The 15738-nt window shown below is 38.5% G+C and overlaps 1 protein-coding gene across 6 annotated transcripts in view; it reads left to right on the plus strand.

Annotated features, from left to right (window-relative positions):
• TIAL1 (TIA1 cytotoxic granule associated RNA binding protein like 1) overlaps positions 1 to 8803 on the plus strand; it is a 133887-nt gene extending 125084 nt beyond the window's left edge. For 3 of the 6 annotated variants that reach the window (XM_054163948.1, XM_054163943.1, XM_054163945.1), the window contains exons 5-12: positions 292 to 379; positions 2282 to 2357; positions 5211 to 5319; positions 5612 to 5707; positions 5799 to 5883; positions 6162 to 6285; positions 6762 to 6901; positions 7896 to 8803. In XM_054163948.1, coding sequence (XP_054019923.1) covers positions 292 to 379; positions 2282 to 2357; positions 5211 to 5319; positions 5612 to 5707; positions 5799 to 5883; positions 6162 to 6285; positions 6762 to 6901; positions 7896 to 8013 — 836 coding nt within the window. In that variant the 3' untranslated portion in view covers positions 8014 to 8803. Of the gene's footprint in view, positions 1 to 291; positions 380 to 1443; positions 1817 to 2281; positions 2358 to 5210; positions 5320 to 5611; positions 5708 to 5798; positions 5884 to 6161; positions 6286 to 6761; positions 6902 to 7490; positions 7596 to 7895 lie in introns of those variants that run through there. The other 3 variants (XM_054163944.1, XM_054163946.1, XM_054163947.1) reach the window with 3 other exon arrangements.
• Positions 8804 to 15738: the final 6935 nt, after the last annotated feature.

Raw genomic sequence — 15738 nt, forward strand, 5'->3', positions numbered from 1 at the left:
ATTACTTCTACACAAATCCTTCACAACGTGGTAATGATTTGTTATCAGTGCATCACAACGTAACCTTTCTCCTTCCCATCTTGTGTTTAATAGAAGTTTTGCAAACTAATTCTTCTGTTTCTGCTTTACCACTGGGGAAACTGGAGTGGACAGATTAAATTGCTGCTGCTCATCAAATGGAATCCTTGGGCGCTCCTGGTGCCCAGTGCTGTGTGCAGAGCATCACTTTTCTCAGGAGCTGGAATTTTAGATAGCAGTTAAATATTTGATTAGTAAATTATTTACTTTCAGATCACTTCCATGTGTTCGTTGGGGATTTAAGTCCAGAAATAACAACAGAAGACATCAAGTCAGCATTTGCTCCTTTCGGTAAAATATCGTAAGTATCAGCATAAACATTTCCAATATCAGCTAGAAATTAGGACATTGAATATGTGTTTCTGAGTTGAAATGTTTATTTCTCACTGTTCTAGATCATTTTTCTGATGCTAATTTCTTTGTGTTGGGTGGGCAGTAACGAGGGGTGGTTGGTTGATCTCAGTATCTCTCATGGTTGTAAATGCAGTAATGTAATTGTGCTCTGGTTTTGCTGAAAGCAATGTGCCTTTAACCTGATTTACATGCTAATGTCCTTCAACTTTGTATTGCAATTTACTTACTGTTCCTAAGTGTGACTTTGTTGTTCAGAATGTCTGCAGGGAGTAGTGACTTGAAAAGGGGTTTATGTTGCATCCTCTGTGTTTTCTATGCATTCATACTGTGTTTCATGAGCAGTATAGAAAACTGGGCAATTGGAATATGGTCTTATGAAGCTGTAGTTGAATGACTTGTGATTGTTTGGGGAAAAAGCTAATACTTAATGAGAATTAAATCTGCTTTTGGGGATGAATTAAGATTCTAATGCTTAAATGAAGGGTGGATTTACAACATGTGCACATTTCTGTCAGTTAAGAGAATGTTTCTTTAAACTTCTCATAGATAATTCAGGTGGTACTAAATCACCTGGTGTTTAATCAAACCTGTTTAACATTACAAGAATCCTTAAGTGCTAAAGGTTATGTCCAAAAAAAAAAAAAAAAAGTCTGTTAATGCTCTATGAGTTTATTATATTTATTAAAAAAAAAAAAAATCTTCCAAAGTTGCACATGAAGGTTTTTGTACTACTTTACAGGAATATATTTCTAAGCAAAAAAAAAAAATTCTTATTTTTCTCTTGTTCTGTACTCATATTTTTAAATGAATCATAAATCTTATTTCTTACCTCTGCTGTTTTGTTTACTTTGCTTTTTGTCTCTTAATGTGGTAAGTAGTACTGTTTTAAAAATCAATTTAAAGAGAATAATTCAGGTTTCTGTTTCTCAATCTATATTTATACCTGAGACCTGCAGTTTTTCTAAAGTCCAAGTCACAATTAAAAGTAATAGCATTCTGGTTATTTTGCAGAATTGCTCATAAGAATGGACAGGATCTTGAAGGCTAACTGCAAGGAACTGTGCACACTGGAACTCAGTTGTAGATTTTTTCTCATTTCTATTTATTCTTATTATACATTATTTATATATACATATTTTAGTATTTACATTTTAACATTCTATATTCAGTGCAGTTCTATATTTCCAATCATTTTAACTTACTCACTAAAATTTCTGTGTAAATTTGTTGTTTTCGTACTGGTGTGCTTAGCATTGTTGTTAGTTTTATTCTCCTTTCTTAAATTTCTGAAAATGTCAATTTTTCAAAATTTACAGCTACCCAAACTCCAAAATGATGGTAGAGAATTGACCAAGAAAAATAAAGAAATCTGTTAACAGGCCATGTATGCCTTTTAATTCCTATTTTTTCCTCTTTTTCGATTTTTTAATATTTCATATATTTTGTATCACTAGGCAGAAGACATTTAACTATTTAGAGAATGCATGGTAAATTAGATAGAATTGTTGCAGTAATTTATAGAACAGTAAACCTTAGAGGACCCTAGCCGATAGAATAGTAGAGAAGGAAACTTTGTTTCTCTTATACTTCAAATTTGAACATTCTAGTTTTAGCCAGTATAGGCTATGTGGATAGGTTGCATGTTTATTACATGTTATTTTTTTTGTCCTACTGCTTTTTTCTAACAGGTAAAGAAGCAATAGGGAGAGTTCAGGAATGATTGTAGTTTTAGGGCTAACTGAATTTATAAGAGAAAATTATGCTCACAATACAGTGTGTGTGGTTCCTTTTAGTTTTTATTTTGCAGGTTACTTATATTGCCCTCATATAGCTGTGCTTCTTTTCACAGGGATGCACGGGTAGTTAAAGATATGGCAACTGGAAAGTCAAAAGGCTATGGTTTTGTATCTTTTTATAACAAACTGGTGAGTAATTGCAATGTAGAGTTAAAATAATCGCCTATTTTCCACTTCTAGTCTTGCTTACCACGTATCAGACTTTCCCAGGGGAGATGAAGTGGCTTGCATGGGACATATTTACTTCAGTCAGAAGCTGCCATTATTTATGGTTAAGGGTTGAAATGCTTCAGATGACAGCAATGTGGTGAGACTTGTGAAAGAAGCTGGTTTGGGTGGGTTAGGATAGCTCAGGTTGGTCTTTGGATCCGTGTCTCCTACAGTGAGTTGGGTTCTGGTCCAATCAGTAACGCTCTGGGTCTCTTAGCTGCAGCATCACAGCAGGTCCTGTGTGAGGGTAGGAGCCCCTGCTGAATGATGTCCTGCAGTTGTCAGTGTGAAGGAGTCAGTGTGACACCATGCAGCTCTATTTGGTGTGTGCCAGATTCAGGTTCATACCAAAGCTCAGTCTTCCTAGGATCTAATGCAGCCAAGTGTGTCATATGCTGTAGTGTGGCTGGATTCATTTGCTGGAGCTCCACATCTTGGTAAAGCTCCTGGTTGGTCCTTTGCTTGAGTCGTTAGAATGTTTTGAAATCCAAGATGGTTCTTTGTAGTGAGTAACTAATTTGCAGCTAAGAATGGATTCTGTACTTAGAAAGTATTTTACTTATGCATATTGTAAAGGTGAAGGTTCTTGGTTTGGTGTTGGATGGCGGTACATAACAAGTAAGGTTATGTGTGCATGGGAAGAAATGTTTCCAGCGGGCAACTGGAGCCCCTTCTGATGTAGCTTTGTAGAATTTAGGCAGTATAAAAATGGCTGATAAAAACAGTGCTATGCCTTGCCATTTATAGCAATGCAATTATTGACTCAACAAATTTGGAAGTTAAATGCTTGACAGCATAAGAAGTCTGTGAAAGTTATTTGGAAAATCAATCTGTATGTGTTTAGAAGAACATTTAAGACAATGTGGGGAAACAAAACCATTTTCCTTAAATACTCTGTGTAGGAAACAGGCAGAGTTAAGGATTTTAGGCATGTAAGCCTGTGTGGTCAAAAGTCCTACATGTTAAGACTTTTTTTTCCCCTCTGCCTTCTGTAACAGTTATCTGGAGCTGAACCCAAATTCCAACTTGTTCTACTGATTTCTTTCCTTTGTGTTTGCAAATGCATTAAGATATTACAATGGAATGCCTTGATTTAGTTTATTTTTCCACTTGGAGTTCATTTCTTTTGCATGTGTCACAGATGCAGTGGACGGGAGGAATAGAGGTCTTGTTTCCTTCTACCCCTCTTCCATTGTAATACTGTCATGTTTGGTTTCTGTGACTGTAGGAGGAAATGTTGTAACAGACATATGGAATGCAACTTACTGGTTTCTTTTAAGACTGAGTCAGCAAACCTCCAGCTTTAAAATTTGTATTTGTTCTGCAGAATTAATGGATGGATTTTAAATGTGATACTAACAAATGCTTCTAAAACCCAGGTCTGTATTCATTGAAACAGCAGCTGCACCTATAGTGTTAAGGTATAACCATCCTATGCTGGTAGTTTAAGGCCTGTTTTTCAGAGTTTGTCCTGCTAGACTTGGGGAAGAGGCATTTCTTCCCAGCCCTTAGGTACTCCAGTCCTGTGCACACCACAGTTACAAGACAATTAAACTCCTACATTGAAGTAGAACAATTACAGCATGGACTCCATTTTTGTCATAGCTAGGATGCTCAGGACTGGCAGCAGGATTCAGTGGAGCTGCTTTCCTTTCCTAGTAGTTTGTAGCTTAAGCATTGTATTTTGGGAGCAAGGGTGATTTAGTAAGTTGGGAAATTTTATTGTCTGGTGGTTTGGATTTTGTCTTTTAAGTTTTTTTTCTTATTGGTCATCTTACGATTTCTTTGTTTATGCATTGTCTTCAAAATGAACACTGTGTAATTAGAACTTAGAATCGAGGTCACGAGTGATGAGTTTGGGACAAGTCTGTAATAGCTGCAAGCCTTCAGTGTGAGGCAGGACAGTGCTAGCTACTTGCCCTTGACTTGTTCCCTATGTTCTTTTTGGTGTTTTCTGTCTTCAGCTTTCTGCTCTTGGAAAAGCATTTCAAACATGAGTACTCTTTGCTCTGCTGCTCTTCTTTCTAAGAATTGGGGGAAAATTGTTTCTTGCAACTTACTAGCAAAATTACCCCTTGCTTAATAGGTATTTCTGCTTATAGTGTGAACTTAAAGATTGTCTTCTAATTCACGCTCAAGAAAAGAAGCCGTGTGGGCCATGGACTCGTGTGTGTGTGTTCCTAGTGACTGTAATACCTAGAGAACTTACCAAACAGTCAATGCTCAGATCTGTATTGTGCCTCCAGAGGGCAGAAGAGACAGAGGGTTGTGCAAATGATAAATAAAAGGGAATTTGCATGCTCAGTCTATTTGTATTTCAGCATTAGAGTTTCTTGGAAACTACCACTCGGCCTTTCTGGAACTGTCAGTGTTTCTACCTAAACATGGTGTATTGTCTTGAGCAATTCCATCTAGCATCTCTATGACCCTTGTGCTTTTTTGGGCAGCCTTCAGATATTCTAACACAGCTGCTGGTTCTATAAAGGTAGTGTGTGTGTATATATATATGACTGTAGTTGGCTTCTGACTTGTGTAAACAAGAGAGGTGGGAGGAAGGTTTTACCATATCACTTGTGAGGGTCTTCTCTGTACCTGATGGGCTTCAAGTTATTTCATTGTTGCCTGTTTGCATTGGTTGCTTACAGTCATGCACTTTTTAATACTGTTGCTCGTTTTGTCAATAGAATTCAATGACCACCAAGTTTTTCTTAGAAGCAGACTTGCACATACTACTTTTTGAAAGTGTTCTGATGTTTATTTTGATCTCTCTAGGATGCAGAAAATGCTATTGTACACATGGGAGGCCAGTGGTTGGGCGGCCGTCAGATCAGAACTAACTGGGCAACGCGGAAACCACCAGCCCCCAAAAGTACACAAGAAAGTAAGACCTTCATGCCATGCTGTTTGCTCTCTTGCACTGCACTGTTCAGTGGAGGAATAAAACATAGTGTTGCCAAAGTCATGCCACTCTAATTACCTGTCTAGCTTGACTTCCAGATCTTAAGGTATAGATTTTTTTTGTTATATCGATGTAGTGCTGGCATTACTGCTCTGTCATAGAACATTGAATGTGTTTGTTAAATGTGTAATCGTACCTGTGTGTGAGGTAAGTATCTTCTGGGACTCTGGTTGCTGTTGACCTACTGCTTAAAAAAAGCCTTCTCTCTTTATAGATAATACAAAACAATTGAGATTTGAAGATGTAGTAAATCAGTCAAGTCCAAAAAACTGTACTGTGTACTGTGGAGGAATTGCATCAGGGCTAACAGGTAGGAGTTGGTTTTACTGCTTTTTTTCCATTATGGAAGCTTTTTTTGGATGCAAAGATGGTTGCTAATTCAAAACCATTGTATGTTGTAGATCAACTTATGAGACAGACTTTTTCACCATTTGGACAGATTATGGAAATAAGAGTGTTCCCAGAAAAAGGTTACTCATTTGTCAGGTATGGAGAGAGGAAAACAAGATCTGGTTTTATTTGTGTAGTAATGTTTCACCTTCTTGTAACTTCACTGGATGCACTAAAAGCTTTCACTGCATGTTCATGGTGAAATTTACAACTTCTGAAAGGGGCCACCAGTCCTTTCACCTGAGGATCTGAGTATCTGTGAAAGCAGATGTTTTACTCTGGATTTGCTGTCTGTCTGGAGACTCTGGTATTTGCAGTGAGGGGAAAGTACTCTAAAGTGTAACATCACATCAGTTTGTTTTTTCATTCTTTAGATTTTCAACCCACGAAAGTGCAGCGCATGCTATTGTTTCAGTTAATGGAACCACAATTGAAGGACATGTTGTCAAATGTTATTGGGGTAAAGAATCCCCTGATATGACTAAAAACTTCCAACAGGTAACTGCATTTAAACCTTTTCATTGTGTTGCAATTGTGTACATGTCGGTGCTACCTTCCCAGTTGTAACAGCCGAGTTCTGTGGTAGAGTTCTTCTGAAATTCCATGTTCTGTCTCAGTTATGTTCCAGCTGTTCATCAAATTGGGCTAATGATTTTGATGAAATATCAATCTTTCTGTCTTCTGGATATGATTCAAGATAGGGAGAAACTCGGAGGTAATTCTTATTATTGCTACTTCACTAGCCGCAGACTAGGTGACTGTCCAACCAAATGTCCTTCAGTGTTTCAGCACACACAAACACTTTTTTCAGTACAGGGATCTAATTAAGTCACAGTGATGTCTTGCTTTTCTGATCTCATTATTGCTCATTTTAGCCTTGTGATTGATATAGCTGAAGTTTTTGCCTTCAGCAGCACAAAAGGAACATAATTCATCTTCATGACCTGAAGCTGTATGAATTATTCTCTCCTTAGGTGGATTACAGTCAGTGGGGGCAATGGAGCCAAGTATATGGAAATCCACAGCAGTATGGGCAATATATGGCTAATGGGTGGCAAGTACCATCATATGGAATGTATGGCCAGGCATGGAATCAACAGGGTTTTGGAGTAGAGTAAGTAATTGGATTGAATTATTTTTTGAATTTATTACTTTATTTTTTTTTTAAGAATATTCCAAGTGTGTGAGTTTCATTTGGTGCAAGGCTCATACAAGGTTTCAAGCCTTGGGTGGACTCCTATGTGCTTAAAACCTTGTTTAATAGTTTCCATGGACCAAATAATGGGGCGAATCACTCTGCCTTGTACTCCATCACGTGTTTTATGCGTGTGGGTGTCTTGAGACTGAAGACCTCCTTGACACAAAGACCTCCTTCTATGGTAGAGTTTTTTGGGTGGTGTAAAGAAACTTTCTGGATTCTGACTTGAGGTGATGAATACTGGAGAGTCTGAGTCCAGCTATTTGCCTAAAGGGTTTCTAGCTCCAGAGAGAAGTGGTTATGTACTGAGCATTTTAACTTGGGGCAGTTTCAGTATTCGGGTGGGCTTTTAATACTTGATCTCTTCAAGACTGAACTCTTCACAGCTTTTTCTTTTAACATACTTGTAAAAATAACTTCTTTGTTTACGTAGTTCTTCATTATCTCTTGCCAATTAAACATATTAAGCCCTGATAAACCTATCACTGGTATTCATGCCAATCAGGCGTTGGGGAATTTTGTGCATTTCTGCATCACTGATGTTGACGTACAGCCACCTGCGTATGTACATGCCTTTGGAGGCGGTTGTCCCATGCTACTAGTACCTGAGGTTTGTGGGGCTTCTTTTTTTTTCCCTTTGTTCTTAAAAAAGCTTTAGGATGTTTTCAAGAACCAGATGTTGTAGCACTTAATCTGAATTAATGATTAAAAAGAGAAAAGCAATTGTTCTATTTTGGTCTGAATAGTAGCGTAAGAAGTATGTTTCTATGTTCTCTTCTTTTTTTTTTTCCTTTAAGTCTGTTGTCCTGTAAATAACTTGACTAGCTTGCATGACTGTTTTTTTTTTTTTTTCTCATCTTTTCCCTTTTTTGTTGGTTTTTTTTTCCTAACCATCCTGTTTCTTTTTAAGCCAATCTCCATCTGCCGCCTGGATGGGTGGATTTGGTGCTCAACCTGCCCAGGGACAAGGTGCTCCTGTAATACCTAACCAAGCTGGATATGGTATGGCAAGCTACCAAACACAGTGAGCTGGGACTCTGTTTAAAAAGTGTGTATTTCATGATAGGCTGCAGTTTCCAGTGACATTCTGAAGACTGGAATGTAGACAATGGAGAGGAGAGAGGAAAAAAAAAAAAAAAAAAAAAGAAAATATTTATTTTAAAAATGGAAATGTTTGGAACCTTTAGCACAGCTTTGCTTTGGTGAAGGACACAAATGTCTTCTAGTTCTGCCTTTTTAAGTTTTTGTTCATGATGGATATGAACATGTTTTTCTTTGTGTACAAAAATTAAAAATAAAGTCAATAAAGACAATTCTGACTACAAATTTTGATATAGAAGGAGAAATGGGTAATGAATTTGATCTCTAGGTTGCCATTCCATTCTATTTTCTTTTATTTGGTCTGTCCTCAGTGTTTTATATCACTGTGCTTTTTAAGAGCAATGCCGTTGAACAGCAGCGAGTTGCTTTTAGTTGGACACACATCCTGAAATAAACTGTGGACCAATCAGTACAACCCTGCTAGACAGTATTGGTTTTTCAAGGAACCCGTGGGCATAGCTGAGAGAGTATCTCTAGGTCTTGGAATAATTTTTTTAAATAAAAAGTTTAATTTTTCTACATGCATAAAGGAAACTGATTCAAAGAGCAGTTCGGTCTACAATGGAAAACAGTACTGTCTGAGGAGCTTCACCTGACTTTTACTGTCCACGTTCAGGCGCACACTGAAACTTTTCAGAGCTGGTTTGCTTCTTAAGACTGTAGTCATTTTGCATTTTAATTTTGAGAAGTAAAAAAAAAAAAAAAGGAAAAAAAAAAACCAACACAAATGTTTGGGGTTTTTTTTTGTTTGTTTGTTTGCAAGTTTGCTGTTTGTATTGAAACCAGACAGCCATACTTGTGCTTTTACATGAAGTTTGAAGGCTACACGTTGTAAATACTTCATAATTGCAGTGTTTCAAAAGCATGCTCAAACCTAGAAGTAGCAATGTAATTATTCAAAGTAATACTTAATATACTCTGCTGCTTTAAATGCAGTAGATTGACAAGAATGTGCAAGACTGACATTTCCAAAGTTGGCTATTATGTAAAGTCACATAAAGAACTATAACAAAGAGCCTTAATTTTAATTTCATAAATCTTTAATGCATCACCTTTTTTGTCATTAGAAATACAAATTATTATTCTTATTATTATTTTTTTTTTTGCTTTACATTATTTGGTATGTAAATACCTTGGTTAACAACCTTGTAAACCTATTTCAAGGTTATTATAAGTTGTATAGTATCTTGAGTGTTTTGGAAAATCTTGATGTTTTTTAAGTCTAGAAATATTTTGCCCAAGAATTTTTTAACAAGATTGTTGAAAACATCTTATTTTAGAGACTATTCAATGTGCCATTTGGTAAATGGAGATGCAGTTGAAACAGTACACTGAGTTGTGACTTATTTTCAATTAAAAGTTTTTTGTCTTTATGGGTGGTTTGCATGTGATGAACCTGTACAGAGGCTGGGTTGTTTGTGTACTGAGTGTGTAAATGGATAAATCATGAAGATGTTTAAATGGTATACTTGGGTTATTTCTGAATTATTTTATGGATACATTGATATAAACTGCCTCAATAAATTTGAAGTTGAAAATGAATGTAAGTTAGATACAAGTACTGTGTCTTACCCGTGACAGCTAGAGGGTGCAGGTGTTTCAGCCTTACACCCAAATACAGAGGCAGGCACAACCTAAAAAAGCCGTAGGATTTGCAGTGATAGTTCAGTGAAGCAAACCTGCATTTTAGAGGCAGCAGAATGTTTGAATTTTTTGTTTTGGAGATGATGGCTCTAAACGAGTGTCTGAGGAGCCACATGGTTTAGCTTTTCTGTTTCTTCCCGTGCAGGTGTTGCAGGTCAGAGTAGATTTTGAAATGGAAACTTGCAGTTTTGTTAAACCCAGCCAGGCTGTGCAAATAATGACACTTAATACTGTAGCAAATGGCATGAGGTGGTCTTTTTTTACCTCCTCTTCTACTTGACATGGTAAATCGTACCTTGACTTTTGGATCAGGTTGAAAGTGAGATAACCTGGAAGAGCGATGTAGTCGGTTGGCTCAACTGTACCCAGAGATATTTGGAACTCTGGGCTCCCAGTGCATGCAATAATGACTGAAGTGAAGTGTGGAACCGTAAGTGATGACAGAACTGGCCCTTTTTCTCTGTTTTTCCCTTTCTGGTACACCCAGTGTTTCTCCACTCCTGTTAGGAATCTTGTTTGCAGGACTCTCTTGCTTTTCTATACATTTTGTATATATGTGTATATCAACGCGAGGATCGGCCTATACATTGTAGTTTGGAAAACAAAACCACAAGTAAGTCTGCAGTTTTGTTACACTTGTGAGGAATGGGCTGCCCAGGGAGGTGGTGGAGTCACCCTCCCTGGAAGTGTTTAAAATGAGACTGGATGAGGCACTTGGTGCCATGGCTTAGTTGATTAGATGGTGTTGGGTGATAGGTTGGACTTGATAATCTCAAAGGTCTTTTCCAACCTGGTTAACTGTGTATTCTGTAAGTCAGTAGCTATGTTCCTTGAGGAGCTCTTAGGCTTCACTTGAAATTTCTACATCATTCTAGGTGTTTGACATATGACTGTGTTCTGGGTGCATGCTGGTATGTAAGCAGTTCTGTTCTTTAGGCACTACTGAAGACTGAGACGATGCAAGTATGTCGCCGCGTAAATGCCCATCGATATGGGTGTAAGATTAAGGCAGTGATCTTTCAGGTCTTGATGTGTAGATCACCTTAAATCTGATTATTTAATATGCCTGCTGTAGAGCTGGGCCGTACCTGACTGTATTTCAGGATGAAAGATAAGATATACTTTCTCATTTTTAAGTCTTTTGTCATTGATTTTTATACAGCTTTTCCTTAATGGTGATACTCCTTCGCAGGCTGCTGGAGGTAACGGGAGTCTCCAGCGTCCTTCAATGTTTTCTAGAGCACTGCAAGGAAGAGTTGTCATTTGGATTGCTTTCTACTCAGTAGTGTTCACAGATGCGTCACTGACAGTGTTTTGGCACCAAAGAGCCTCTTGCACCATACTGCTTTTATGAGTGACTGTTAAACTGTTGTAATTCCTCTCGCTACGGAAATCAACCACTGCCTGACCCCTTGCCACCAGGAGTTGGGTTTCGGGAAGTATTGATCTATCATGGCTTAATTCGCTGCGTGCAACCTGAAGCAGGGTTGTAATCTGCACTTGGAGAAGGTGTTCAATAAAAGTGAAACATGATCAAGGGCTTACCCTGTATTGTCATCTGTCAAAACCTTGTCCCTCTGCTGTAAAACTGCCGACGGGCACGCGAGGCTGAACTTGTGAACTGTGCATTTGCAAGCGTGTAAGAGATGCTTTATTTAAAGTTTCTCCCTACAAAACCCTTTTGTATTTTGCAGAGGTGCAGTAGTGAGGATGTACAAATACAAGGTGACCTGGAGCTTTTCATCAGTCCTGCCTCCTTGTGTACATTTCTTACCAGTTTTCAGAAGTACTCTTCTTGCAGAACCTTCTTCCGTACTAAGATAACTTCATGAGCCTCTATCAGAACAGTTTCCCTCGTTTCACTTGCCAAAAAAAAACACAAGTCTCTTGGTGAAAAAGGCTTAGTTTGGCAGAAAAATTGAGTGATTTGTTTTTCTTGTGTTTGTACACAAGGAAGCAGACTTCAACTGTATGGACATGTTTAGTGTCTGATACTTCATAATTATCTGACTGTTATCAAACAGGGCACAAGTCTTTGTGTTTAACACGTGGAACTGTTTCCTGGTCAGCAATAAAAGATTCTGTTGCACTGTTCTTACATTGCAAGACACAGGCCATCGTTTATTCACTGTGCTCCAAAACAAATGGATGGGGTTTGTCAAGAACTGCCATATTCCAGCTTCTCTCATCATGTACAGATAGAGTTTGGGATCCGGATTGCTGCTGTGATCAGAAAAGGAAGTTGCTCCTTGGAAACTGAGGATGTATTTGTTCCGGTCACACGTGGTGCCTGTTCAACAGTGGTAGCTCCAAGGGGTTCACTGTAATAATGTTGCAGGCAACTGCAAGACAGTTGCAGTCAAACAATTCCCAGCTGCTGGGAAGGTCTTTGTTGCTTCTCATTTCAGCCAACTTTCAGGAGTCCAGTCGATTGTAGGGGAAAAAAAACCCCAGGTAGACACAAATGCAAACCAAAAAACCCAACAACAATAAAAATTTAAACATCCTGGGATTTTTCAGTATCATGTGGATAAAATCCACCCCCCTTACTACCCACTCAGGTCAAAGAAAATACTGAAAGGTTTACTGAATGTTTTACTTGAAAAGAAAATGGGACTTTGTTGATGAGTGGAACACCGTTTCTGTTGTCTTTCTGGGGACATGTGCTGATCTGCATGGTGGATGTGAATGGCATACTCTGCTCACTGACATTTAAAGGGTAATGACTCAAAAGTTAGCTTGACATCAATAATGATTATTTGAATACAAGTTACTCTTGCTTAAATACACAGCCACTCATGCTTTGATTAAAGCAGATCTGAATCTTCTTGGTTGGTAAAGTATTCCTGATATGCAGTGGGAAGAAACATTGCTTTCCCTTGTATCTTGACAGCTTGGATAGCAAGAGGACATCAGTTTTCCAGAGACTGCATTTTCTTGTTTAGAAGAGAAACACTTAATGGAGTTGTGTCAGGGAATTCAGTGTAAGCTGTCATGATGGGTAACAGCACTTGACTGTTTCTCTTAGAAATCAAGGGTTCAGTTGCAATTCTTTGCATCAACCCAGGTTCTCACTGATCCACAGATCTTTGGCAGCCACTTGCAGGGAAGGGAGGAGAAAAGGGGAAAATGTTGAGCACGGCTTGCCAGACTAGTGTGTGTGGTGCAGCAGCAGTGCCAAGTCATATTGTCAGACACATTAAGGTCATGACAGGCTTCTGCAGATGCAGCGGCAGCATCTATAGGATTGTGACTGTTCAGCTACTTACTTTATCACCTGGCTTAAAATAATGTTGCTTTAAAATGACAGAAAGATAAACCACAATCTCTGGCCATTTTCTTTTTGATTTCAGAAAAAACAGATGCATGTTAAACAGCAAGGCTAGAATGCCTGAGCTGACCAAACAAAAAGAGTTTAAAAGGAGCAAATTGCATTAAGCATCTGACTTTGCAGGCCTCTGTTTAATGTAGACCTCTTAGCTTGGCATTCTGTTGTCTGCATGTGTTGACCCGTCTGTCTGAAGTAGTTGGAGATATGCACAGCTGCCTGTGGAATGTCTTCCTAGACTCTAAACCCTATAATTCCTGGAACAGGGGTGGGTGGGATTGGAGTAAGAATCATGAGTCGTTAAGCACAGAATAATGTTTACATTTCCTAGATGGAGACTGAGTTACTAGAGGCAGTTCTGTAGAAGTTTGAGTACCACCAGCGCTGATGAAAAGCTGCTGCCTTCCATTTGAGGAGCAGCTTCTCTGACCTTAATAAACAGTGGGAATTATTATGAGGGGGCTGGTCCATGAAAAATGCTCTTTGTGGGTTCTTTGGTCCTTTCAGTGAGGCAGATCTTTTTCATTCTACAAATGATTTGTTTCCCTTAATGTTGGGTTATCAAGCATGGTGGGAAAGACCAACTGATATAATTCATTGCTTAATTCAAATCTTCCAGGTACTGACTGCAGGGAAACTAACCCTCCTGGTTACTGAGAGAGTCATTTAATTTTGCAGTATTCCTTTCTAGAACCATTTCTGCTTCATTTTTACTTGCACCTGAAAGCACGAGGAAGCTACACAAATACACTTTAGACTGTAAAGATGGAATCAACATCTTGGAGCTGCTGTCACAACCTACAGCTACTATGCTGCATCACTGTTGTACATCTAAACCCTGGAAACACTTCTGTCTTGCTGTTTGCTTCAAGTGCAAAGCTTGTGTTCTGTAGAGAAGAAATCTGCCCTGTGTATCTGCAAATAGAGAAGGCTGATGTCCAGCACTGTGTTCTGAACTCTTGTTTTCTTGGTATGCATTAGGGCTTCTTGGCAGGTACATGCTGTGGTTTTGTAGGAAAAGTTTCTGTTGTGTTTGTGACTAATTATCTGAAAATGTGGCTAGTTTCAGACAGCCTTTAAGAAAACCAAAATTTGAATGTTGCTAAGATACTGCTCCCAGATGTATCTTGCCCCCTACTTGGATTTATGTGCTGTGTGGAATAAGGATATGAAAGTCTATGAAACCTCTCTTGTGTCCCTTAAAAGGGACATTTTAGGAAGTGAGCAAGTGACTGTGAACTTGCAGAGGGCAGATAACAAGGCCTTGTTCTAGAAGTGTAACAGCTGCTCATCTGTATTGCTAATATATTTTGAAATGGTCAACACCTGAGGTCAGAGGACCAACACCATCACTGTTTGTTGCATTTGTAAGGTTTAAGGTCAGTATACAAGGTGATGCTGCGTTCACACTGACTTCTGAGTGCGTCTCTCCCAGAATCTTTCTGCTGTGTGGCCTTTAAGAAGCAATCTAGAACTTGTTCTCCAAGATGTGTATGTGGAAGTGGGATAAGGTATGTGATACAGTGCTTTAAAAGCATGTTACAAGGCCACAGCATCTAGCACCAAGTATCTGATAAAGCTGTATAGGTTAGAAAATGTGTTTCATTAAAAGGGTTCTACAGCAAAATCTTACTGGAAGGTATTGCCAAGAGTTGCTCTTGTCTGTTATCACTTCTAAGAAAGAGAAGGCAAGATGCAGTCTCATCAGAAGTCTCCCAATCTGCATTTACCAAGGCTGAAGAAACAGGCCTGCCTTCCTAACTGACTGTGTTGTAGAAAACTCAAATGGACACCAGAATTGGGTTTAGGATTCAGGTACTGTTAAGGCTCTGTAGTGTATTTGCAGTACCCTGTCTTGCTGTGTTTCTCACTTCAGCTGTGTATGTTTCTAGTCAACAGAGCTGTACTTGTTTTTCATGCACAAGGAGCCAACCTGTTGCACTTGCACCTCCTTACCAGAAACTGACACTGACCCTCAGGTAGAACTTTTCTTTGCTGTTCCTTTGTACTGATAAAAATCTTTGTTTTCTGTACTCTCTGCATGTTTTAATACAGCTCAGTGTTGAAAGCATGTGTTAAGTGCTTCTGTTTTCTCTCTCCTTTTTTGTTTTGTTTTGTTTTCTTTCTTCTTTCTTTTTTGGTATTTTCAGGTTTGTACCAGACTGGATAAATGCACAAAACCTTGAGATTTCTTTGTTGGTCCTCCACCCACCAGTCCCATCTACTTGTAGTCCAGAGTGGCTTAAAATACTGATAAGGTTTTGATGATTTCTTTATGCATTTGTATTTGAATACATGAATACTGTTTTACAGAGTCAAGGTTTTTATTGCTGCACAATTGGTTGTTGAGAAACACATTTCTTGTTCTCAAGTTCTAATATAATCTGCTTTATATTCTGAAAGCTGATTTTTGAAGCCTGCAGGTACCCTGGAGAGTCAGGAGGGGAGAAAAAAGACATTTACCTTTTTTTTTTTCTTCAATTTAAAGGCAGTATAAAAGGAAAATAAAAATGCATTTAATACTGACTTAGTGAAACACATCCTCACCATTAGATGGGAAGAACAAGGTAAAACTCAGCTTAAAAAAATAAATCACTCCCTTAAGTTGCAAGCTTTGAAGCACTTCTGTGTTTTTCTCATTGACATTTGTGAAGGGGATCTAGGTGTAACCAAAATAAAG

The sequence above is a fragment of the Dryobates pubescens genome, chromosome 8 (genome assembly GCF_014839835.1).
Source record: "Dryobates pubescens isolate bDryPub1 chromosome 8, bDryPub1.pri, whole genome shotgun sequence".
In the NCBI taxonomy this organism is placed as follows: domain Eukaryota; kingdom Metazoa; phylum Chordata; class Aves; order Piciformes; family Picidae; genus Dryobates; species Dryobates pubescens.